At 40.3% G+C, this 20,177-nt stretch overlaps 1 protein-coding gene across 1 annotated transcript in view; it reads right to left on the bottom strand.

Moving 5' to 3' along the window:
* MEGF6 (multiple EGF like domains 6) overlaps positions 1 to 20,177 on the bottom strand; it is a 784,368-nt gene that overhangs the window by 305,540 nt on the left and 458,651 nt on the right. The window contains 1 exon segment of the mRNA XM_044669545.1: positions 18,079 to 18,201. Within this exon segment, the coding sequence (XP_044525480.1) occupies positions 18,079 to 18,201 (123 nt within the window).

Raw genomic sequence — 20,177 nt, 5'->3', positions numbered from 1 at the left:
GAGAGCAATGGAAACCTGTATCCCTTTATCGGTTATGATGCTGGTTAACCAATCAACTCGATATAATCAATAAATTCTCTTCTCATGTAAAAATCAGACTTTCAAGATAATTTTAATCATAACAGATGGCAGGTAACATGATATAGGGTGTACATGTGCTCTCATGTAATACATATTCCCATCTTCATCACATTATGAAAGAAGACCCATATTGCTTATTCTTGAGAAAAATTCACAAAGGAATTAAAATGAAGAATGGCCTGCTTCGATCTGCATCCAGACTCCATCAGTTCCTTCTTTGGGAGTCTAACACTTATGATGAGGCTCTGAACTAGTTCTTCGAGTTCTATGGATTCCTTAGACAGTTCCATGGGCTTTGTTTACAGGTTTAAGAGGGGTGATCGGCTTTAGCAGAAGGCATTCCCATACCAGGAGTTCCTCTGGAAGATGAAATCACAACTTTGTTGTAATTACATTACAATTTTGAATTCAGATCCATAGTTGCCATTGACAATCTCTGATGACAATAAAGTTCCCACAGTTTAAAAACTGTTGAGAACCTCTCATATAGAAAGAAAACATGCCGCCAATCATCCGTGTTTATTCGGATGACAGAAATGGGGATGCCCCCAAGGCAGACATCATGTATCTGAAGAATTCTGGAGGCAGCTCCAAAGGTCACACTTTGAAATACTTAGCAGGAGTCCCCAGCAAGTATTCCTGCTGGGTCAGGGTCAGGACTGAGGGGATAAAGGAAGGAATCTTGACATAGAGGGTAACAATTATAACTGACATTTCTAGAGGAGTTCAAAGTTTTGAAAATGCTTTAAGAACACCACAGCTCCCTGCAAGGGTCATACCACAGGCATTTGGGGCTTTGGAACTTCATTAGGGTAAGGAACACCTAGGGAGGACACTTTCTCTGGAAGTAGATTCATCCCTGCTCTGAAATTTATAATCTGAGAGGACACGGAAAGTTAAAGTCGCTTCGAGTTCCTCATGCCTTTCAGAAGCAGGGACTGAACCCATATCCTCCTAACGGTAAGCTTTTTATGCAGTACAACACTTGACCCCTGGAGCATTATGATCTCCATTTTACAAATAAAGAAACTAAGGCATCCTGAAGTTCAGGAAATTACACATGAGTTGCACGCATTCTGGGAACTAGCGACTGTCAGAAGCAGAATTTCAACCCACATCTCCTTGATTCTAAACCCAGAACGCTATCTTCTCTGCTATACTGTTTCTTCATATGAAAGACAGGGAATAGCATTCATGGAATTTAAAAAGAAATATTACCCAAATCAAAGTTTATTTGAAAATGCCAGCCCATTGGCCAGATGGTGATGTAGATAATTCCAGCATAACCGAATATAGAAATCAGAGCTTATGTTCAAGAAGAGAAAGATTTTCCAGGTCAAAATCCAGGCCCACAAACAAACTCTTGCAGTAGGTCCCTTTTTGAGTCCACTGCCCCTAGGAAAGTTCTAATGGTCCTACAAGTCCCTTCCAGTATGTGCTGTCTCTCCGTTTTGTGATTTATAGAATTGATGAGCTAGAAGAGGCTCTTCTGGCCACCTAGACAAACTCATCCAGAAGTCTTTCTACAATATCTCCATTAAATAAAAAGCCAAATAGATTTCATTTGAGAATTTTCAGCACCACCAAGGGAACCACATCACCTTTTAGGGCTGTTTATTCCCTGTCGGGGTAACTCTAATAGGAAATTTTTCTTACATGGGGCCAGAATCTATTTCTCTAAAACCTTTACATATTTCCTCCAGTTTTGCTCTTTCAAGATAGCAGAACAAGTCCATTGGTCATCCTTAAAACACCTCAAAGCAACTATCAAATCTCTGAAGTCTTCTCCAGGCTTTTAAAGGTCCTTCAATGGTTTCTCACATGCATCATCTCCAGTCTCCTCACCATTCCAGTTGGCGTCCAATGTATGCTCTCCAGACTGTCTGGGAATCTAGGACCATGAAAATTAGAGAGCTGCCTCCTTTGTGAGCCCCAAAGGACAACAGGATCTACTGGAGTAGTATCTGAATCTACGGTTTTGCTTTCAACTCATGTCATTATCGGTAAGGGGCAAAACCTTCTGGGAAAGATTTTTGTTTGGCAGTCTCAAACTTCTGAGGTCTATTTTTCCAGTCTTCCTCTTCCTGGCAGTGCATATGGAAGATATAGCTGCCATAAATCAGTATGTTCATAATGAAATTTGAAGACTGAGCCAACTCATCTCCGGGAATGTATAGCAGTTCTGTTCTTCTCCAACTCCATTCACTTCCAAACATCCTGTTGACTACAGTTATGTGTCAGTGGATTGTAATGATGTTGGAATAATTATAATGAATTATTAAGAAAAGATGGTGGGTCTCCTTTAACAAATAAATGGCTTAAGGAGAAATGAATCACATTTTCCAACTTCCAAGCAGAGTCTTGCTTTTGGACAATTCATACCATCTCTACTGCTGATCTATTAGGCTGGAATTTGGGAGAGCAATAAGGATCTTTTGTTAGAATGAGGATCTGATCAAGGCAGTGGAGACCCTTGAAATGCACCTAGGCTGAAAGCTACTTTTTTCTCTGTTTTAACAAGCAAGTGCCCAGCTCGAGTGATAGAACAATTTTCAAACCAGCATTTCAAGCCCACCATTCTATGGCTCCCAACTAGCTTTCCAACTCTCTTTTATATTACTCCTCTCCATGTACTCTTCTTTCCAGGGAACTGGCCTGCTAAATGTGCCCTGGGAAAATCATTCAATCTCTCAGCATCATGCCTTTATACAGATGTTTTATAATGCCTTTCCTTAACTGCCCGTCATAGAATTCCCATCTTCCTTCAAAGTCCATCCTAGGGACCATCTACCACACAAAGCAACACAAGTGAACCTAGGTTTGAAATCCAGCTTTTCAGTGCTAGCCGCGGTACTGGTAGTCTGGAATCGCCTTGAGAGGATGATTTTGTATGCCGATTCCCAGAACCCAGCCCCTGCTTGGTACATAGCCAACCCTGAATAAATATTGATTGATTGATTGTCTTCCAAAGACCAGGTTAGCTGAGCTAGCAGGTGGGTGGGATGCAGGAGCATGATTTTTCTCTTTGGCCACAGATTCTCTCACATCAATCACTGCTAAGCATTTAAAGCATCATGGCAGCAATTGTGTGCAAGGGACTGTGCTAGGCACTGAGGATATAAGTACAAAGAACAAAACAGTTGACAAGTAGTTAACATTCTAATGAGGGAGAAGAGTGGCACCCATCTAAAAAGTATACACAGTAGAGTTTGGGTTACTATATAAAGTACCTAGGGAGGAGGGTGTGGGCATTCAGAGGGCATCATGAAAGGCTACATGTAGAGGAGAGTGTCTGAGAGGCATCTTCAAGCAGAAAGGCCATCTGAGAGCCAGAGGGAAGGGGAGACTGCCTTCTGAGAATTATCAGATTGAATTGGCATGGGGAACATTCTTCCATACAATTGAAATCATGGATTCCATGAGCATTATGGGTGTCGAAGGAGATCTAGCACTTCTGGTGTGAGGGCTCGCTGAGTCATCTTCAGGGCTGCTTCTCCATCTTTGGTATCCACCTTTCCTTCAACTCTCACCTGTGGCTCCAAGAACGTGTAGCATGAGCAGTAGCTACCCCTCTTCCCCCAAGTAAACCATCTAAGTAGATGGCTAAACCAGGATGAGGCCACATATCCATCAGTGAGTTAGGGGGATGTCTGCCCCAAGCATGTGAAGACTTCTCCAGATGAAGTGGGCATATAAGAACAGTTTTTCCCAATGGCCTAGAAGGTGACTGAATCAGGTGCTGTGGAGTGCTGAGAGCTTAGTCAGACAATGAAGACTACAAGGTCATCCACTGCTTCTTGGACCATCACCAGTTTATCCTGACTTTCATCTGGCCACTTAAATGACTGGAAGAGACAGTGAGGCTGAGGATTTTGTGTAATTCTGCCTCACTTAAATCCAATTTGTGCCAGTCAAGACATCAGTCTGTGATGTCATTAATCCTCTTCGAAAAGGAAGGATGTACAATAGCTATTTGAAGGCAGGAAGGCTGCTTCTGCCATTTCTCAAGTACTGGATCCAGGTTAGAGTGTAGCAGCCTTGCATAGAGAGATTCCTAAAAGAAGTTGGATTCATTAAATAGCATCTACTGCTACATGAGCAGGATCCAGCCAATTGATCAATGCTTCTGGGAAAAATTCTTCCTTCATTCTTCTCCAGCTTTCGTTCTTGACTTTCTAACACACTTTCACCATGATGCTTCAGCAGCTGTCTCACTCTGGAAGAATCCTCTGCCCCTGCAGCCTTCTCATGCTAGCCATCCCTCTGTTTCTCCAAGAACATCCATTTTCAGGGAGCACCCAGGTCAGTTATATTCACTCCTATCCTCCTTTGGCCCTGCTTTTGATTCTGTGGACTTCTTTTTTCTTCTGTGGCACATAGCAGGCAATTAATAAATACATGAGAACTGATTGGTTGAGTGACTCCTGAAGACCTTCCAATCTTTAACCTAATAAAATCCCCATGAAGGATTTCTGTATGGAGGGATCAGAGGGTAGAACAGCCCACTCTAGAGTCAGGAATTCAAATCCAGACTCAGGTACTTAATAGTTGATCTAAGTAAGTAACTTAACCTCTGTTTGCCTCAGTTTCCTCATCTATAAAATGGGCATAATAATAGTACCACCCTCTCAGCATTGTTGTGGGAATGAAATAAAATAATAATTGTAAAGTGCTTAGCTCATTGCCTGGCACATAGTAGACACTACTAAATGTTTTCTAGTATTATGGGATCATAGATCTATAAAAAGTAGGAACAACAGAAGCCCTAACTCAGTTCCCTTGTTTCCCAGATAAAGGAATTGAAGCAGCGAGGGGTTAAGTGACTTGCTCTGGGTCAAAGAGCTAATGAGTATCAAGAGTGAAAATAGAATTTAGCTCCTTTACACCAGAATCAGGATTTTTCCATTGTATACCCTGAATCTTAATCTTCTTTAAAAATGCACCTCAAATATTGCCTCCCACTTCTTCAGCTGATAGCCATCACCAAATAATATATTTTCTTTATACATACATATATAGGTGTGTATTGTATATACACATATGACATTTACTTAACAGTGTCTAAATTAATTTTCCCAAAAAAACAGAAGTTACTTAAAGCCAGAGAACATTTTGCTTTTGTATCTCTAATATCTAGTACTGGTATACAATAGGCACTTAATAAATGGCTAATTGAATGAATAAATGGATCATTATATTTAGAATTGGAACAGGCTTTAGAGATCATCGAACCTGCCCTCCTCTCTTTAAAGGTGAGGAAGCTGAAGCCCAAAGGTGTTTTTGTAGATTGTCCAAGGCCCAAGAAATCATGATTAAAATCCAGCTGCTTTCACTCCAATATATATTCCACTATACCAGAGATGCCTCTGCTTTAAGGATGTGATTTTGCTGTTAAATATCCTTGGCTGTCTTTCTGAATGATGATAAAAACATTTTAGTTCAGTTATCAGAGTGAGGGTTTGAATTGAGATCTTCTGACTGGTGTTGATTGGTTGTCGTCTGGAAATAAAACAAGTTTTTCTTTTTTTTTTCTACCTGCTCCTCTGTGAAAAAATGGGAAATTAGATGTTGCGGTGGAAAGATCATCAAGCCTGGAATCAGAAAGATTCATCATCCTGAGTTCAAATCTGACCTCAGACATTTACTAACTATGTGATCCCAAGCAAGTCACTTCACCTTATTTTCCTCAATTTCCTCTTCTGTAAAATGAGCTGGAGGTGGAAATGGTAAACCACTCCAGCCAGCACTTTTGTTAAGAAAACCCCAATGGGGTCATGAAGAAGACATTAGCTGTGTAACCTGACCAAAACACATAACCTTGTTTGCCTAAGATCCTCATTTGTAAAGAAGTGAATCTCTTCAGTATCTTTGACAAGAAAACTTCAAATGATGAACAACAAAAATTTTGTGAAAAGTTCTGTTCCAGACCAGAAGGAAATGAACAAGACAGAGTCTCTGTCTCTTAAGGGTTTAGGTAACCAAAGAACTATGATATAATTTAAACAGTATAGGGTATCTAAGAGAGGCACAAAAAGATCTATGAAAAGGGAGAGAGTAGAGGGGGAAATGAGAAGACAGAGCCTTGGTGAATAGAAAGGAAGGAAAAAAAGAGAGATAAGAGAGAAGAAATGGAGTCAGGGAAAATCAGTAAACTCAAAAGTGAATCAAGAAAGTTCAATATCAAAGGAACTAGAGGAGGAGAAGGTATCAAGTAGACCTGGAAGGGTCCATGCTACTAAATACTGAGAGCATTTGAGCAGGTTTCAGGACTGAGAAAAGTTCAGGAAACCTGGCAGCCAAAAGTGTTGGTGACCCTAGAGAGAATAATTTCAATCAAACATTAGGGAAGTCAGACTACAATTGTTTGGGACTAAAACTCATAGGGATGTTTGGAAGAGAGAAAACATTCTATAGCAAACCTTAAAATGGTATAGAAACATGAGCTAATATTAGCGGAGATGAAGTAGAGGATGAGCAAAGTCATTTCTCTATATACTTAGGTGCACAAGTGTGTCCTATAAACTCTAAGTACTCTGGAAGATCAATGGAGAAAGAAGAAATCAATGAAGAGCTAAGTATCCATAGCCTCTTCCCAGAGTAGCAAGGCGGTATACGATACATAAAGAATCAGCTTTCAGAACTTGACTTCATCCATTCTATAAATGTAGGCACTTCTGGTTGGGAATGAGATGGGAGTTTGGGGGAGGGCGGAAAGAACGTTTGAGCCAGGTCTCTGGGTGTAATAACAGTCAAGATTATGTGCCAGGGAAACAGCAGGAAATTTGATTAGGTAAAATGAGATTCCCCAGATTGGACACTGGCCAGACACCCAGATAAAAATGTTTAGTCTTGGTTATAGACTTTATGTGCAGACATTTTACTTCCTGTCATGCTAGCATCAGGAACCAAACTAAGGTCTGCCTTCAAAGAAATAGGGAGACTGGGAAACTTTCCTGGCTTTGACATTTTAAGAAAAGAGATCCATGTGTCCCAATATTCAGTAGTGGATACCACATGCCTGGATTTCTGACAAGACCATGTGCAATGCCACACAGGCATTGTCACATACCCAGGTTATATTCTCATTAGATGCAATCTAATTAGAAGAATAAATGAGTCAAGTGGAGTGTTGAATGGAGGGGAGGGTCAAGAGACCTTCGTCCTAGTTTTGTCTCGATCTCAAACAAGTTATGTGTCTTCAGACAGATCATTTAATCTCTCTGGACTTCAAGTTTTTCATTTGTCAAACAAGGATAGCAAACTCAATGCTTTATATGCTCCAGTCCACTTCCCAAATTCCATGATTCATAGACATTTGTGTAAGTCAATTATTAGCATATTGAATCACATTTTCCATAAGCTGATCAACAAAAAAACAAGCATTAAATCCCTACTATAGATAATTAGTCTTTCCTTTTGATCTTGGAAAAGTGTTGTGAAAGATGGAGTGAGTGGGGAGAGATAAGTCTTACCACATACCAAAGATCACACTTAAAAACTTTTATAAGAGTAGAAAACACCGACGTGCACTTTGTGTCGATTTACCTCTCTTATTCAGATCCTGCATCAAATCAAATAGACAAACAGATTTCTACAATCTCCTGTGCAGAAACACACCAGACCGTTATTATTCTCAAATCAGAACTGGCTATGCCATCACTCCAGGAAGTTAGCCGAACCATGAGAAGACACTTTGCAAATGATTTCAAATGAAAAAGCCGTTGCTTTTGTTCCGTGAATTTAGATATAGGTTTGCTTAGCTAACTCCAATAAGCCAGAACAAATCAGAAGATTTTATTATTTTATTACATTCAGTGTGGCATACTGTACCAGGAGATAATGACAGGGAGAGCTCCACTCTCAATTCAGCAAACAATATTTATATGTTCTATGAAACAAAGGAAAAAAAGATGACTGCTCATTCCAGCTGGTTACACAAAGAAAAATATTCATGTTAAGGAAAATGTGTATCATTAAAAATATAAAATAAATATCATTAACTCCTGTTTTAAGTGATACACACTTTAAAGAAAATATGTATCACTAACTGCAGGAGATAGATAAAGGATGTGCCCTTGTTAGTATATCTAGCTTAATGAAATAAAGGGAACTACCTGTCAGGCCAAATAAGAGAGAAGGACATTCCAGAGGCTTTGAAATCATTTTTTGTTAAGCAATTAAGTCTTTTTGTAATAATTAGAAGAGGAGAGAGCAGCGTCTAAGAGAACCAGCTGTTGATTCTAATTGTACAATTTATGCAAGGAAAATAGATACAACAATGATGAAGACAGAATAAAATGGAGTTAGTTATATTCTCCCACACACTTCAATGTAAACAAAAGCTAAGCCATAAATTCTGTTATGACAATTTATATAATAATGTATTATTCTTCCTTGTATCATGAGAGATTTGATATCAGAAAATGTTTGCTTACAGAATAAATGATTGTTAACAATTGAAGGTGTCCAAAAGAGACCACTTCAATTGAATTGAATTTAAAAGCATTTATTAACTACCAACTCTTTATCAATCAACATTTATTAAGTACTTATCATTTGTCAGACACTGTGCTAAGTCCTGAGGATACAAAGAAAAGGGAAAAAATAGACTCTGGCTTCAAGAAGTTTACAGCCCAATAGAGATATAATGAGAAAAACTAAGTATATATAATACACAGACACACATTCACACTACACACACACACACACACACACACACACACACACACACACACATGCACACCCCATCTTACTCTAAAAAGAACTTGAGGTTTTATGTGTCAAGTATTGGGTGGAGGTAGTATCACAGTTTTGAGAATATCTGCTGATTTCAGATACTGCCTCCCGTGCTTGGAAGATACCTAAACCTATCCATCCCTCTATCTGTACCTCCATTTCTCTCAACATTGACATTGATAAAGAGAAAGATAATGAGATAGAGATAGATATATAGATGGAGCAAGATATATATAGCTGGAAAGAGAGAGAAAGAAGAGAGAGACAAAGAGGAAAGAGACAAAGAGACAGAGACAGACAGACAGAGAGACAAAGAGAGACACAGAGAGAGATAGAAAGAGGGAGAGAGAGAAAGACAGAGAGACACACAGAGAGAAAAAGAGAGACAGAGACAGACAGAGAGACAAAGAGAAAGAGAGACACAGAGAGAGACAGAAAGAGGGAGACACACACAGAGAGACATACACACACACAGAGACAGAGAGACAGAGAGACAGAAAGACAGAGAGAGAGGTGGAGGCACTAGCTGCTTAGGAGATTAAGAAAGACTTCTGGTATATAGAAGACGAATTCTGAGGTGAGTTTAAAGGTATTTATGTAAAGTAAGAGACAAAGGTGAAAAGGCAGGATATTCCAAGCATAGAAGATTGTCAAGTATCTCAGATAGAAGGTAGTCTCAGATATATGATACTACATACCCCCATCTAATACCTGATATTTAGAATTTAGGATGTTAGAGGTAAGGGCTCTTAGACAGGGTCTTAGATGTCACCGATATTATAGGATCATGCATTTGGACTTGGAAGGGACCTTGGAGTTACTTGATCCCAACCACCACATTTTAAATGTGAGAAAAATGAGATTCAGGAGAATTAAGTAAATTGCCCAGAGATTAGAAAGCCAGTTCAAATTCTGAGGCAGAATATGAACCCAGTTCTTCTTCCCTAATTTACAGTGTATCCACTTCATACACAGAATGACGTATAGAATATCTAGGAAGTGTTTACTATGTGCCAGAAACTGTGTTAAGATTTTGGGATACAAATAAAAGCAATCCTGTCCCTAATCTCAAGTTTATATTTTCAAGGGAGAAGACAGCACAAAAAAAGCGGCTGTAAAGCATCATGTGTGTGTGTGTGTGTGTGTGTGTGTGTGTGTGTGTGTGTGTATGTGTGTGTGTGTGGTGGGTGGAGGAAGCACATAAATGATGTCTAAAGAATGGTGTGTACAAGTGGCTTGGGGGAAGATTAGTGAAAGTTCACTTGTCTGAAACTATCTTCCCAGGGGTAGAGTCCAAGTTTCTGTTAGAAAGAGCTGAAGATGACAACTAGAGTTCAGGGAGCATAGTGTGGAGATAAGAAGAAACACAAACATTCCTTTACAATCACCTCATTTTATAGAAGAAGAATCCCAGACCCAAAGAGGTAAAATCTATGCTCTGTCCAGGTCTCCTGAGTGCCCATTTGATGATCATCCAACTCTATCTCATTGCCCTCTTATTTTCGAGAACAGCTAAAAAAAAGTAGCTATTTAGAACTATTTCAGTGAAAATGATTTTGCCCAAATGATTATTGTCATTATTGTTTGTTGTTGTTCCTCTGTTTCAAAGAGGAATATTGACATCACTTGTGTGAAATGGATTTAAGTAAGGCAGAGAGGAATAAAGTCATCAACCTCATCTCTTCCAGAGTCGTCCAAGTCTAGTGGCAAGATACAAATCAAGACAAATGGTGATGACCAAGGATGCAGTGGATGACCTTGGCTTCTTTGAAGTCTCAGCAACCTCTAGACATTGCACAGTGCCTGCTCCAGCTACCTTCATGGAGACTGGAACATGGCTGCTCTCATTTGCTCATTCCACTGGGAGAAGTCTTCGCATGCTTGGATAGATACCCCCCAAATCACTGACAAGTTATCTTCAATCTGGTTTAGCTCATTGGCTCAGATGTGTCCCCTGGACATGCTACAGCTTCTCGAAGCCACTGATGAGAGCTGGGTGACAAGTGGACACCAAAAATGGATGAGAATCCTTGGAAAGGGCCGTACTCTCACACCCGAGGTACTAGTCCTCCCTGGACACTCCACAAACTCCTTCCCTCAAATTTACACCCAAATTTAGGAGGGGCAAAAGAATTCAATCAGTTATACAAATCAGATGACTATAATCCTTTCCAGTCCTCATATTTATGGAAATACCTAACATGTGGTTAAAGGTTGGTCTGTACTTGAGAAAGCAATCCCAAGAAGGGGAACGAAATTTATCTTTATTAAAAGCCTTCTCAAATGATCATTTTATCCCATTTGTAAGTGGTGTCCAATATCTTTGTCCTTTGAATAACTCTCAATGGCATTTACTGTAAATGACCAATAAATAAACATGAATTCATCATCCCTGCTCTCCTTTCAATTGGTGGAAATCATTTACAAGTCTTTTTTCCCATATAGAGTACCTTGAATTTCCAAACAAGCCCAAACATTTGGAGTTCAATTATGTATTTAAGCAAATAGGAGAGTAATAACTGCTCTGCTGTGGAGCATACAGAATCGCTGCCAAATAATCACTTATGGAAATTAAAAGATGATGGCAATAGAATAAATGTGAGGCTATAGTCGGGTTTATTCTTGTTTCTGCAGCAACATGAGGCAAAAGGAAGTGGGACACCTTCGTGGTAAAAACTTCCAAAGAAACAAAACCCTCATCTTATTCTTCTTTGATTTGCTTTAATTTAATTATATGGAAAGGCTGATAAAGGGAACTCTTTTTCCTTAGGACTTTATATATAAAGAGAAAAGTAAAGCCCTTCTTGCCTTCAAGGTGCTTATATTTGACTTGAGGAATAGACATGCCTATAAATAGGCACATAAGTAAGTTATATGTAAAGTAATTTCAGAAATGAGAACACTAGTAACTAGGGATCGGGATAGCCTTTATTGTGGACCCTGAATTGTGTTTTGGATATATTTGGGAAATATAAGGAGTGGAGAAAAGAAAATGGATTCCAAACGAGGGAAATTATTGGACCAATGGACAGAGAGGCAGGATATTCAGTGAATTGTATTGAGTGAAGGTTGGTAGACCAGTTTCATTGGGCAAGAGAATGTCAGGTGAGCAACATGAAGTCAGCCTAGAAGGGGCTGTGGGGGCCGATGGGTGGGAACCTGACTGTGGAGATGAAAAAGATAAGAGGGCCAGACTGGAGATCAATAAGAGCTGAGTGACTTTGGGCAAGTCTTTAGTCTTCATTTGCTTCAGTTTCCTCATCAGTTAAACTAGGATAATTAAGCACCAACCTTCCAGGGTTGCTATGGGGATAAAATGAAATTGAATTTATACATATATGTGTACATTTGTATTAAACATATACAGACACACACACACATATATATGCATATTATATATATTTAATCTTTTCTTTTTTAACTCTTACCTTCTGTCTTAGAATCAGTACTATGTATTGGTTCCAAGAAAGAAGAGCTGTAAGGACTACGTAATGGTGATAAAGTGGCTTGCCAAGAGTCGCATAGCTAGGAAGTGTCTGAGGCCAGATTTGAACCCAGGATCTCCCATCTCTAAACCTGCTTCTCTCTACACTAAGCCACCTAGCTGCTCCACGAGTTCCATAAATCCTAAAGTGCTATATATGAATATTAATTTTTGTTTTTGTTATTTTTGGTTTTTGTACTTCATTTTAGAGGCAATAGAGGGCCAATAAAATTTCTGAGCAGGTAGCCTTAGGAAAAGGGAAGAAAATTACTTGACATTAATTCAGTCTGAGGATCTAGTCTCATAACCCAATAAACATTCATTAAGGATTTATAATGTGCCATACTCGCAGCTGGAGAGACAAAGACAAATTTAGAAATAGTCACTGCTTGCTCACAGTGAGCTTATGGCTCTATTTGTCCGAGAACATTGAGAAGGGCAATTGTACTTTTCAAGGTCCAATCTCTCTTCATTCTTTTCTTTTTTTTTTTTAAGACCGATCAGGAGATGAACCAATGGTAACACACATATATAAATCTATAAATAATTTATATATAAATATGTAAATACATTACATGTAAATACATAAAATACAAATAAATAAATAAATGTTTAAATTAGATTTCTTTGGTTATTTATTTTAAATGGAAGTATCCCACCACCACCAATTGAGTCAATCACTGTGGGCTGATAGTCTAGTAACAGGAAAGAGCCAGTGATCTGGCTCAAGAAGACCGAGCTGGTGGCGGTGACCAGACCTCATTCCCTGGTTCCCCAACAGGCTTGGGGGTTTTTCTTTGTCTGTTTGTGTTCTGCTTGGGTAGTTTGTTCTTAGAGTGATGCTTTTTTTTTATTTTCAGGAGTTTCAACACCTTCACAATCTTGAACTTAATCTGTCACAGTGAACATCGGCTGGAATAAGGCTATGACAGTTGCCTCTCTAAATAAGTTGACAAAGAACAGGAATGACATGCGACTCTCTCGAACCAAAATGTCAGCCAAAGAATGGTGGAAAGGTGCTACACTGGCTGCCAATAACTATGTCACAAAGGTGCCCACGGTGGGGTCATCTCCCTCCATCCTCTCCATCCCCATCCATTCAGGAAGGATGTGATGTGAAATGCACAAGCTAAATATCCCGGTTATGTCATCACAGGGCAGCTCTGCTCTGGCTCCCTCCTCTCAGGGGGTCATGGGGCAAGAATGAGAACTAAGGACTGGGGAAATGTAGAACAGAAATCCACATCTTATCTGTATCCACACAGACCCAAACATATGTGTGTGTCCATCCATATACACATGCAAGTGCACACACACACACACACACACACACACACACACACACACTCACGTTTTCCATCCAGAAGATTTTATTTGTTTATTTATTAATTTGTTATCAGGTTTTCTCAGGTAGTCAACAAATTTGTTATCAGGTTTTCTCAGGAAATTCACTCATAGTTTAGCGATGCCACTTAGGCAAAATAATAGAAAGATGGAAAGAAAATCTGGTTGGAAACAAGTTATTAAAAGACAAAAGATTTTTGTTTCAATGTGAGCTTTAAAAAAATGACTTGTTGAAAATAAATATGCTTTAAATGCAAAAAAAAAACCCACCCCCTACACCCAACCATATGTGCACACAACGACTCACCCCCCACCCATCCATATAGACTTACCCACATCCACCTACCCTCTCCCATCCCAGCACCCATGCACCCATATATAAGCTCACAGACTCACCTATCCTTGCACGCAAATCCTCCCAACCCATCCACTTACATGCCTATGCTCATACACCTTCCACAAAAGTTCCAGAATGCTTTCCCAAGCTGGAGAGCTTTCAGCATGGTGTCTACCATCACTCATGGATAGGAGAGGAAAAGCCACTTTACCCAATCAGAGAAAGTGCTTCCCAGAGCCTTCCTTGGCTTTTCAGTCCCCAAATTGGCCATACATTGTATTACGATTCTCATCAGCCTGAGCTGAACTGAGCAGGGTACAAAGGTGCTAAAAGCAGGATAAATCTAGAAGAAATCCCTGTTCTTTCCTGACTGAGAGAACCCCTGAAGCCCATCTCCAATACGCAGTAGTTCCAGATGGGTCTCCCTTTTTCTCTGCTTTCTTTGAGGATGTTCCCTAGGGGAGGATGAGTCATGAAAGATGTCTGAAGAAGAGGAGCCCAAAGCTTCTTCTTCCTTAGGAAAGGGGCTTTAGAGAGCTCAGTGAAGTCACCAAACCCTGGCTGAGTCCAAAATCTGACTGAAGGACCAAACTGCACCATTGCAAAATTCATGGAATCACAAAGGTCCAAAAAGACACTCATTTTATAGATGAATAATTAAATAGTGAAGCTCTTAGGTACACTCTTTTTAGCCTCTTCTAAAAGAACTAAGTTCTTTAAGACCCAGATTATTTGGTGTTAAGAAAGGGAAAATAAAACAGAATAAAGTTTGTTTCTAGGATGAGAGAAGATTAATTGCTCTCAGTCCTCTGGTCGATGGAGTCATACGTCCACTGAACCTTATTCTGGGTGTTTCAAAAACCCTGACCTCAGCCTGACTTACTGATTCGTCCTTTCTCTTGCATGTCTACGGGGCAGCTAGGTGGCCCAGTGGATAGAGTACCAGGCGTCAGACACTTAATAGTTATGTGATACTGAGCAAGTCACTTAATCCTGTTTACCTCAGTTTCCTCATCTGTAAAATGAAGTAGAGAAGAAAATGGCAAGCCACTCCAACATTTTTGCCAAGAAAACCCCAAATGGGGCCATGAAGAATTAGACAGGATTGAACAACAATTTGCATCCATGGCCAGATCTCTTTCCTGTGCCCTACTCATAGCTCTGAGCCATAGCCATTCTGAACCAACTAGCCATGCCTTTGGCTGCTAGTCTGGGCCACTTCGGATGTTTTCTACTGACTAACGACATTCATTTGCTCAGTATAAAGCTTTGGCAGAAAGGGAGGCAGGAGATTCCAGGATGCCTCTGGTAGTGGGGGGTGGGAAGGGGTGGAGAGGAACATTTTAAGAGGAATGGTAGCATGATGCAAGCTAAAGGAAGTGAGAGGGCATCAGTGTTTTCGGATAATCCATAAAAAAGACAGCCAAGGATATTCGGCACTAAAATGGTAACTTGAAAGGGAAAAAAAAATGAGGCTCAGGTAAAGTGGCAACAAAATTGGATCAGCAGTCAGAGAACTTGGGTTCTGATTCTGCCTCTGCAGCTTACTACTGGTGTGCCTTTGGGCAAATCAACTAAACTATTCTGAGTCTCAGTTTCATGCCCCTTAAAAAAAAGAGAGGTGTGGATTAGCTATTCTCCAAAGTTTTTTCTAACTCTAAATCTAGCGATTCATTAGGTGCTTGATTAGGCACCTATTATGTGTTGGGCCTGACACATATAAAACATACATTTTGGGGGGCAGCTGGGTAGCTCAGTGGATTGAGAGTCAGGCCTAGAGACGGGAGGTCCTGGGTTCAAATCCAATCTCAGACACTTCCCATCTGTGTGACCCTGGGCAAGTCTCTTGACCCCCATTGCCCACCCTTACCACTCTTCCACCAAGGAGCCAATACATAGAAGTTAAAGGTTAAAAAAATAAAACACACATTTCCTGCCCTCAAAAAAATCAGGTTCTATTCATTCACTAATTTATATTTTTACTTATTTACTTATCTAGAACTTAGCACAGTGGCTGGCACATATTAGATACTCAATAAATGTTTATTGATTAAATATAGGGGGAAGAAATAAGGACAGAGGTAGGATAGGCAAAAAAAGAAAGCAATTACAAATGTTTTGTGTAGGGATGCTAATAGCTGGGGAAATAAGGAGGAAAGAGCTATTTGAGCCAATCTTGGACTGAATGTAAGGCTGCAGGGTGGGAGTGTTCCAGAGGAAGGAAGGACTTTTGCTGGGTTCCCATTCGCTTCTGAGGCGTACACCTTTGTGACAGGCATTTCCTGTTTCTAGGTTTTGTAGCTCCTGATCTGTAAAGTGAGGGGACTGGACTCCTTGGCTCTGAGGGCTCTTTTAATTTAAGCATTATGAGCTTTGGATTCCCAGAGGTAGAGGCAAGGGGGTGCTGTATTCTAGACATGGGAGATAGACTGCCTAAAGTTAAGGAGATGCTTGATGGGACGCCATGTTGCTTGTCTGGCTGGAAGTAGGATTGTGTGGAGGAGAGCAAAGTGCTGTGAGCTTGAGCAGCTCATAAGACCAGTCCTGGTGATGCCCTCTGGCAGTCAGTGAGTCAACATTTATTAATCACCTCCCATGTACTTAATACATACTTACTGATTACACTCTGCTAAGCTCTGGAGATATGAAAATGGCACCAGAGGGCAGGTACTAGAATTAAGGGGAATTGGGAGAAGATTCCTGGAGAAGGTGAGATGATAGCTTGGACTTGAAATATTCCAAGGAAGGCAGGAGAGGAAGCTGAGGAAGGACCGAATTCCAGGCTCATCTCAGTTGGAGCTCTTTCCTTCACCATGAAAGGGAGGGATAATGTTCTCAGGTGAGCCCACCTTGAGTCTTAGGCTGCATTTTCCAGATAGCATTTCCCTCAGTGATTTATTTGTCAAGAATCTGGTTCTCAGATCATTCTGGGAACAGCCTGTGCACATAGAGACATGGGAAGCCTTCCCTTCTCCTTCGTAAGGATTCCAAGGCAACCTGCGAGGTGGTGGAGACACAAATAGTGTCGCCATTGAGACCGAGGCTCCACTGTGGCAGCAGGGGCTTCCAGGGGAAACAGAAAGTGCCTGCATGATATATTTTAACGAGTGACACTGTAAGGAGGGAACCTCAGGGATCCGTGCAGAGCAGAAAAGAGAAAGGATCCTGGGAGCAGCTCATCAATGCCCTTCCTCCCACCTAAAGACCAGAGCCCGGGTTCACCCTTCTCTCCAGACATGGTGCCCCAATGCTGTGATAATTGCTCTTGTCCAGGCAGAAACAAGGTGGCTGCTTTGACAGTGGCCACCACACACCCTTAATTATCCCCCTAGGGGTGTAATTATCTGCACCTGCCCCGGGCACTTAGCATGGTTTCCCTGGCCAGTCAGGCTGAAACTTACCAAGATGCTCTGATGCTGGCCACTGACCCAGAGCTCTTGGGCACTCTGGTTACTAGGGTTTCCTGGGACTCTCCCCATGGACCCCCCTGCCTTAGAGAAGCCCAAGAGAGGAGGAATTGGGCGCCATGTTCCTTTTCTCCCTTTGGGCAGCCAGTGACCAAACTCAGAGAGGAAAAGGAGGGAAAGGCTTAGGAAACAGGAGGGAGCCAGTGAGATTGGACTAGAATTAGGTTAAGGGATGCACTGCTATTGACAGAAGCAGCTCCAGGCGGGGGAATCTCTCCCCTCCTCCCTCTGCTTAATTTTGTCCTCCTCTAATCCCAGACTTGACATCTCTGAGTATTTTATCATAAGCATTATTTTCACCTTAGAACTAAATGAAGCACTTTCAAAAAAAAAAACAGGCACTTTACTGAGGGAATTAAATGCACGATTGAAAATTCTGTAATCAGAACATGACACAACCAAGCCAGGCTATAATCATATGTTTCCCATAATAAGCTGTTTGAAGTGTTCTTAGGGCTACAAGTTTATAATCTAGACATGAGAAGAAGATCTGTACCCTTGACAACATTGAGCAGAGGCACTCCAACTGGCCTGGGATTAAAGAGCCGCTCTACCCCGGCCCCTTCCTGCATCCGAAAGATGTTCTCCATTGGCTTATCAGCAAGCGGGCAGAACTGAAATGTTGTTACCTTTGCAGCCTTTTCCATCTTCTTTCAGTTTCTGGCCAGCTTGGCATTTGCAGTAATAGCTGCCAATTGTATTGCAGCACTGGGCTTGACAGCCGCCATTGTCAATGGCGCATTCGTTCACATCTGCAGAAGAGGGAGGAAGAATTAGCTCCTGGCAGGCAGGTTGGGACCCAGACAGAACTTGGCAGGGAGGGGACAGAGACAGACTTTGGAGGCCCTTCTAAAATCAAAGAAACAGGGTGATTGCTCTACTACTCATATAAATATATATATATATATATATATTTTTTTTTTTTCCCCAGAGAGTTTGACAGCATTGGGAGGTCTTTAGTGGAGGGGCCCAGGGATCTGTCATCAGACCTAAACTGATGTTTCTATTAATAATTTAAAGAAAGATTTATTTGCATATGACATAATGGTAAGAAGACTAGATAATATATTGGATGGCAGAATTAGGTACCTCAGAGATTTCAGAAAGCTGGAATAATGGACTGAATCTCATAATAATGACTGACATTTATAGGATGTTTCAAATCTGCAAGGAAGTTTGCATATATTATCTCATTTGAGCCTTATGAACACACACACACACACACACACACACACACACACACACTCATAATCCTTATTAGGAAGATGGCAGAGTTATTATTATTCTCATCTTAGAAGTGAGGAAACGGACTCAGAAATGGTGATCGGCTTGTCTGTGATTCCATAACCAGTGAATATAAGAGATGAGATGGAAAACGATCTCATCGTGACTTCAAGTCTAGTACTTTATCTGTTATATCTCACTGCTTTTTCCAAACTAATAGATGCGATTCAGTAGGGAAAAATGCAAAGTCTGACAAGTCAACAAACCTTTATTACATACATTATGTGCCAGGCATTTTGACTGATAGTCGATATAAAAACTCAATTGCTCAGGTAGAAAATAAGAGAACCCCAGCTAGATAATCATTCACGGGAATATGATTTGAAGGGATTAGCAGATGGCAAGTTCAGGGAGTGAAGAATATGACACAGGGTCAATAAAGCTAGCAGAATTTTTAGCTTCATCATAGAATCAAAGTTTTCAGAAGAAGGGCTCCATCTTTGTGGTGTCATGGATCCCCAACTCTTGTGGTAGTCTGGTAAAACCTATATATGAACCCCTTCTCAGAATAATGTTTTTGAGCACAAAAAAAATAAAATCATAGCATGAGAAATTAAATCAACATCTAGTGAAAATTAGAGATGTAATTATTTCCTTCCTCCAAGTTAGTGGTTGCCCTGAATTCTATCCATGTATCCTTTGTGTGTCCAGGATAAGAAACCCTAGTTCAAAGTAATGAAAATAATGATATCGCACTCCTATAACATGCTCTGGACAGAGCATATCTGAAGTCTTATAGTTATTGTGAAGATCAAGTGAGATAACATCTGGATGATGCTTTTTAGACCTTAAAGAACTCTAGAGGGTATTTTAGAACTTAAAGAACTCCAGAGCAGTTGGTGGCTTAGAGACAGGAGGTCCTAGTTTTAAATCTTGCCTCAGACACTGGTTAGTTGTATTACTCTGGGCAAATGTCTTAACCACAATTGCTTAGCCCTTTCCTTTCTTCTGCCTTAGAATTGATACTGCAAATTGATTCTAAGACAGAAGGTAGAGTTAAAAAATACCATTGATGACACATGTTAAAACCAGTGGAAATACACATCAGCCATGGTGGGGGGAGCTCGGGGGTGAAGGGAAAAGTAAGAACATGAATTATGTAACCATGTTAACTTTTCTAAAAAATAAATATTGATAAATGTTAAAAATAAATAAATAAAATACCATTGGCGTTGTCTCCAATTTGTTAGTGAAGTTTTAAATTATTAAAGCTTACAATATGTAGAAATACTTATTTTTATTTCTATTATAATTCCATTGTTCAGTTGTTTGTAGTTGTGTCAGAATATTTTTAAACTTCTTTTGGAGTTTAATTGGCAGACACTGGAGTAGTTTTTTCTATTTCCTATTCCAGCTTATTTTTATAGATAAGGAAACTGAGTCAAACGAGGTTAATGACTTCCTCAGAGTCACACAGCTGGTAAGTGTCTGAGGCCATATTTGA

Source organism: Gracilinanus agilis, chromosome 3 (assembly GCF_016433145.1).
Source record: "Gracilinanus agilis isolate LMUSP501 chromosome 3, AgileGrace, whole genome shotgun sequence".
NCBI lineage: Eukaryota > Metazoa > Chordata > Mammalia > Didelphimorphia > Didelphidae > Gracilinanus > Gracilinanus agilis.
Note: the sequence above shows the minus strand (reverse complement) of the source record. Positions and strands in the feature narration are given on the sequence as shown.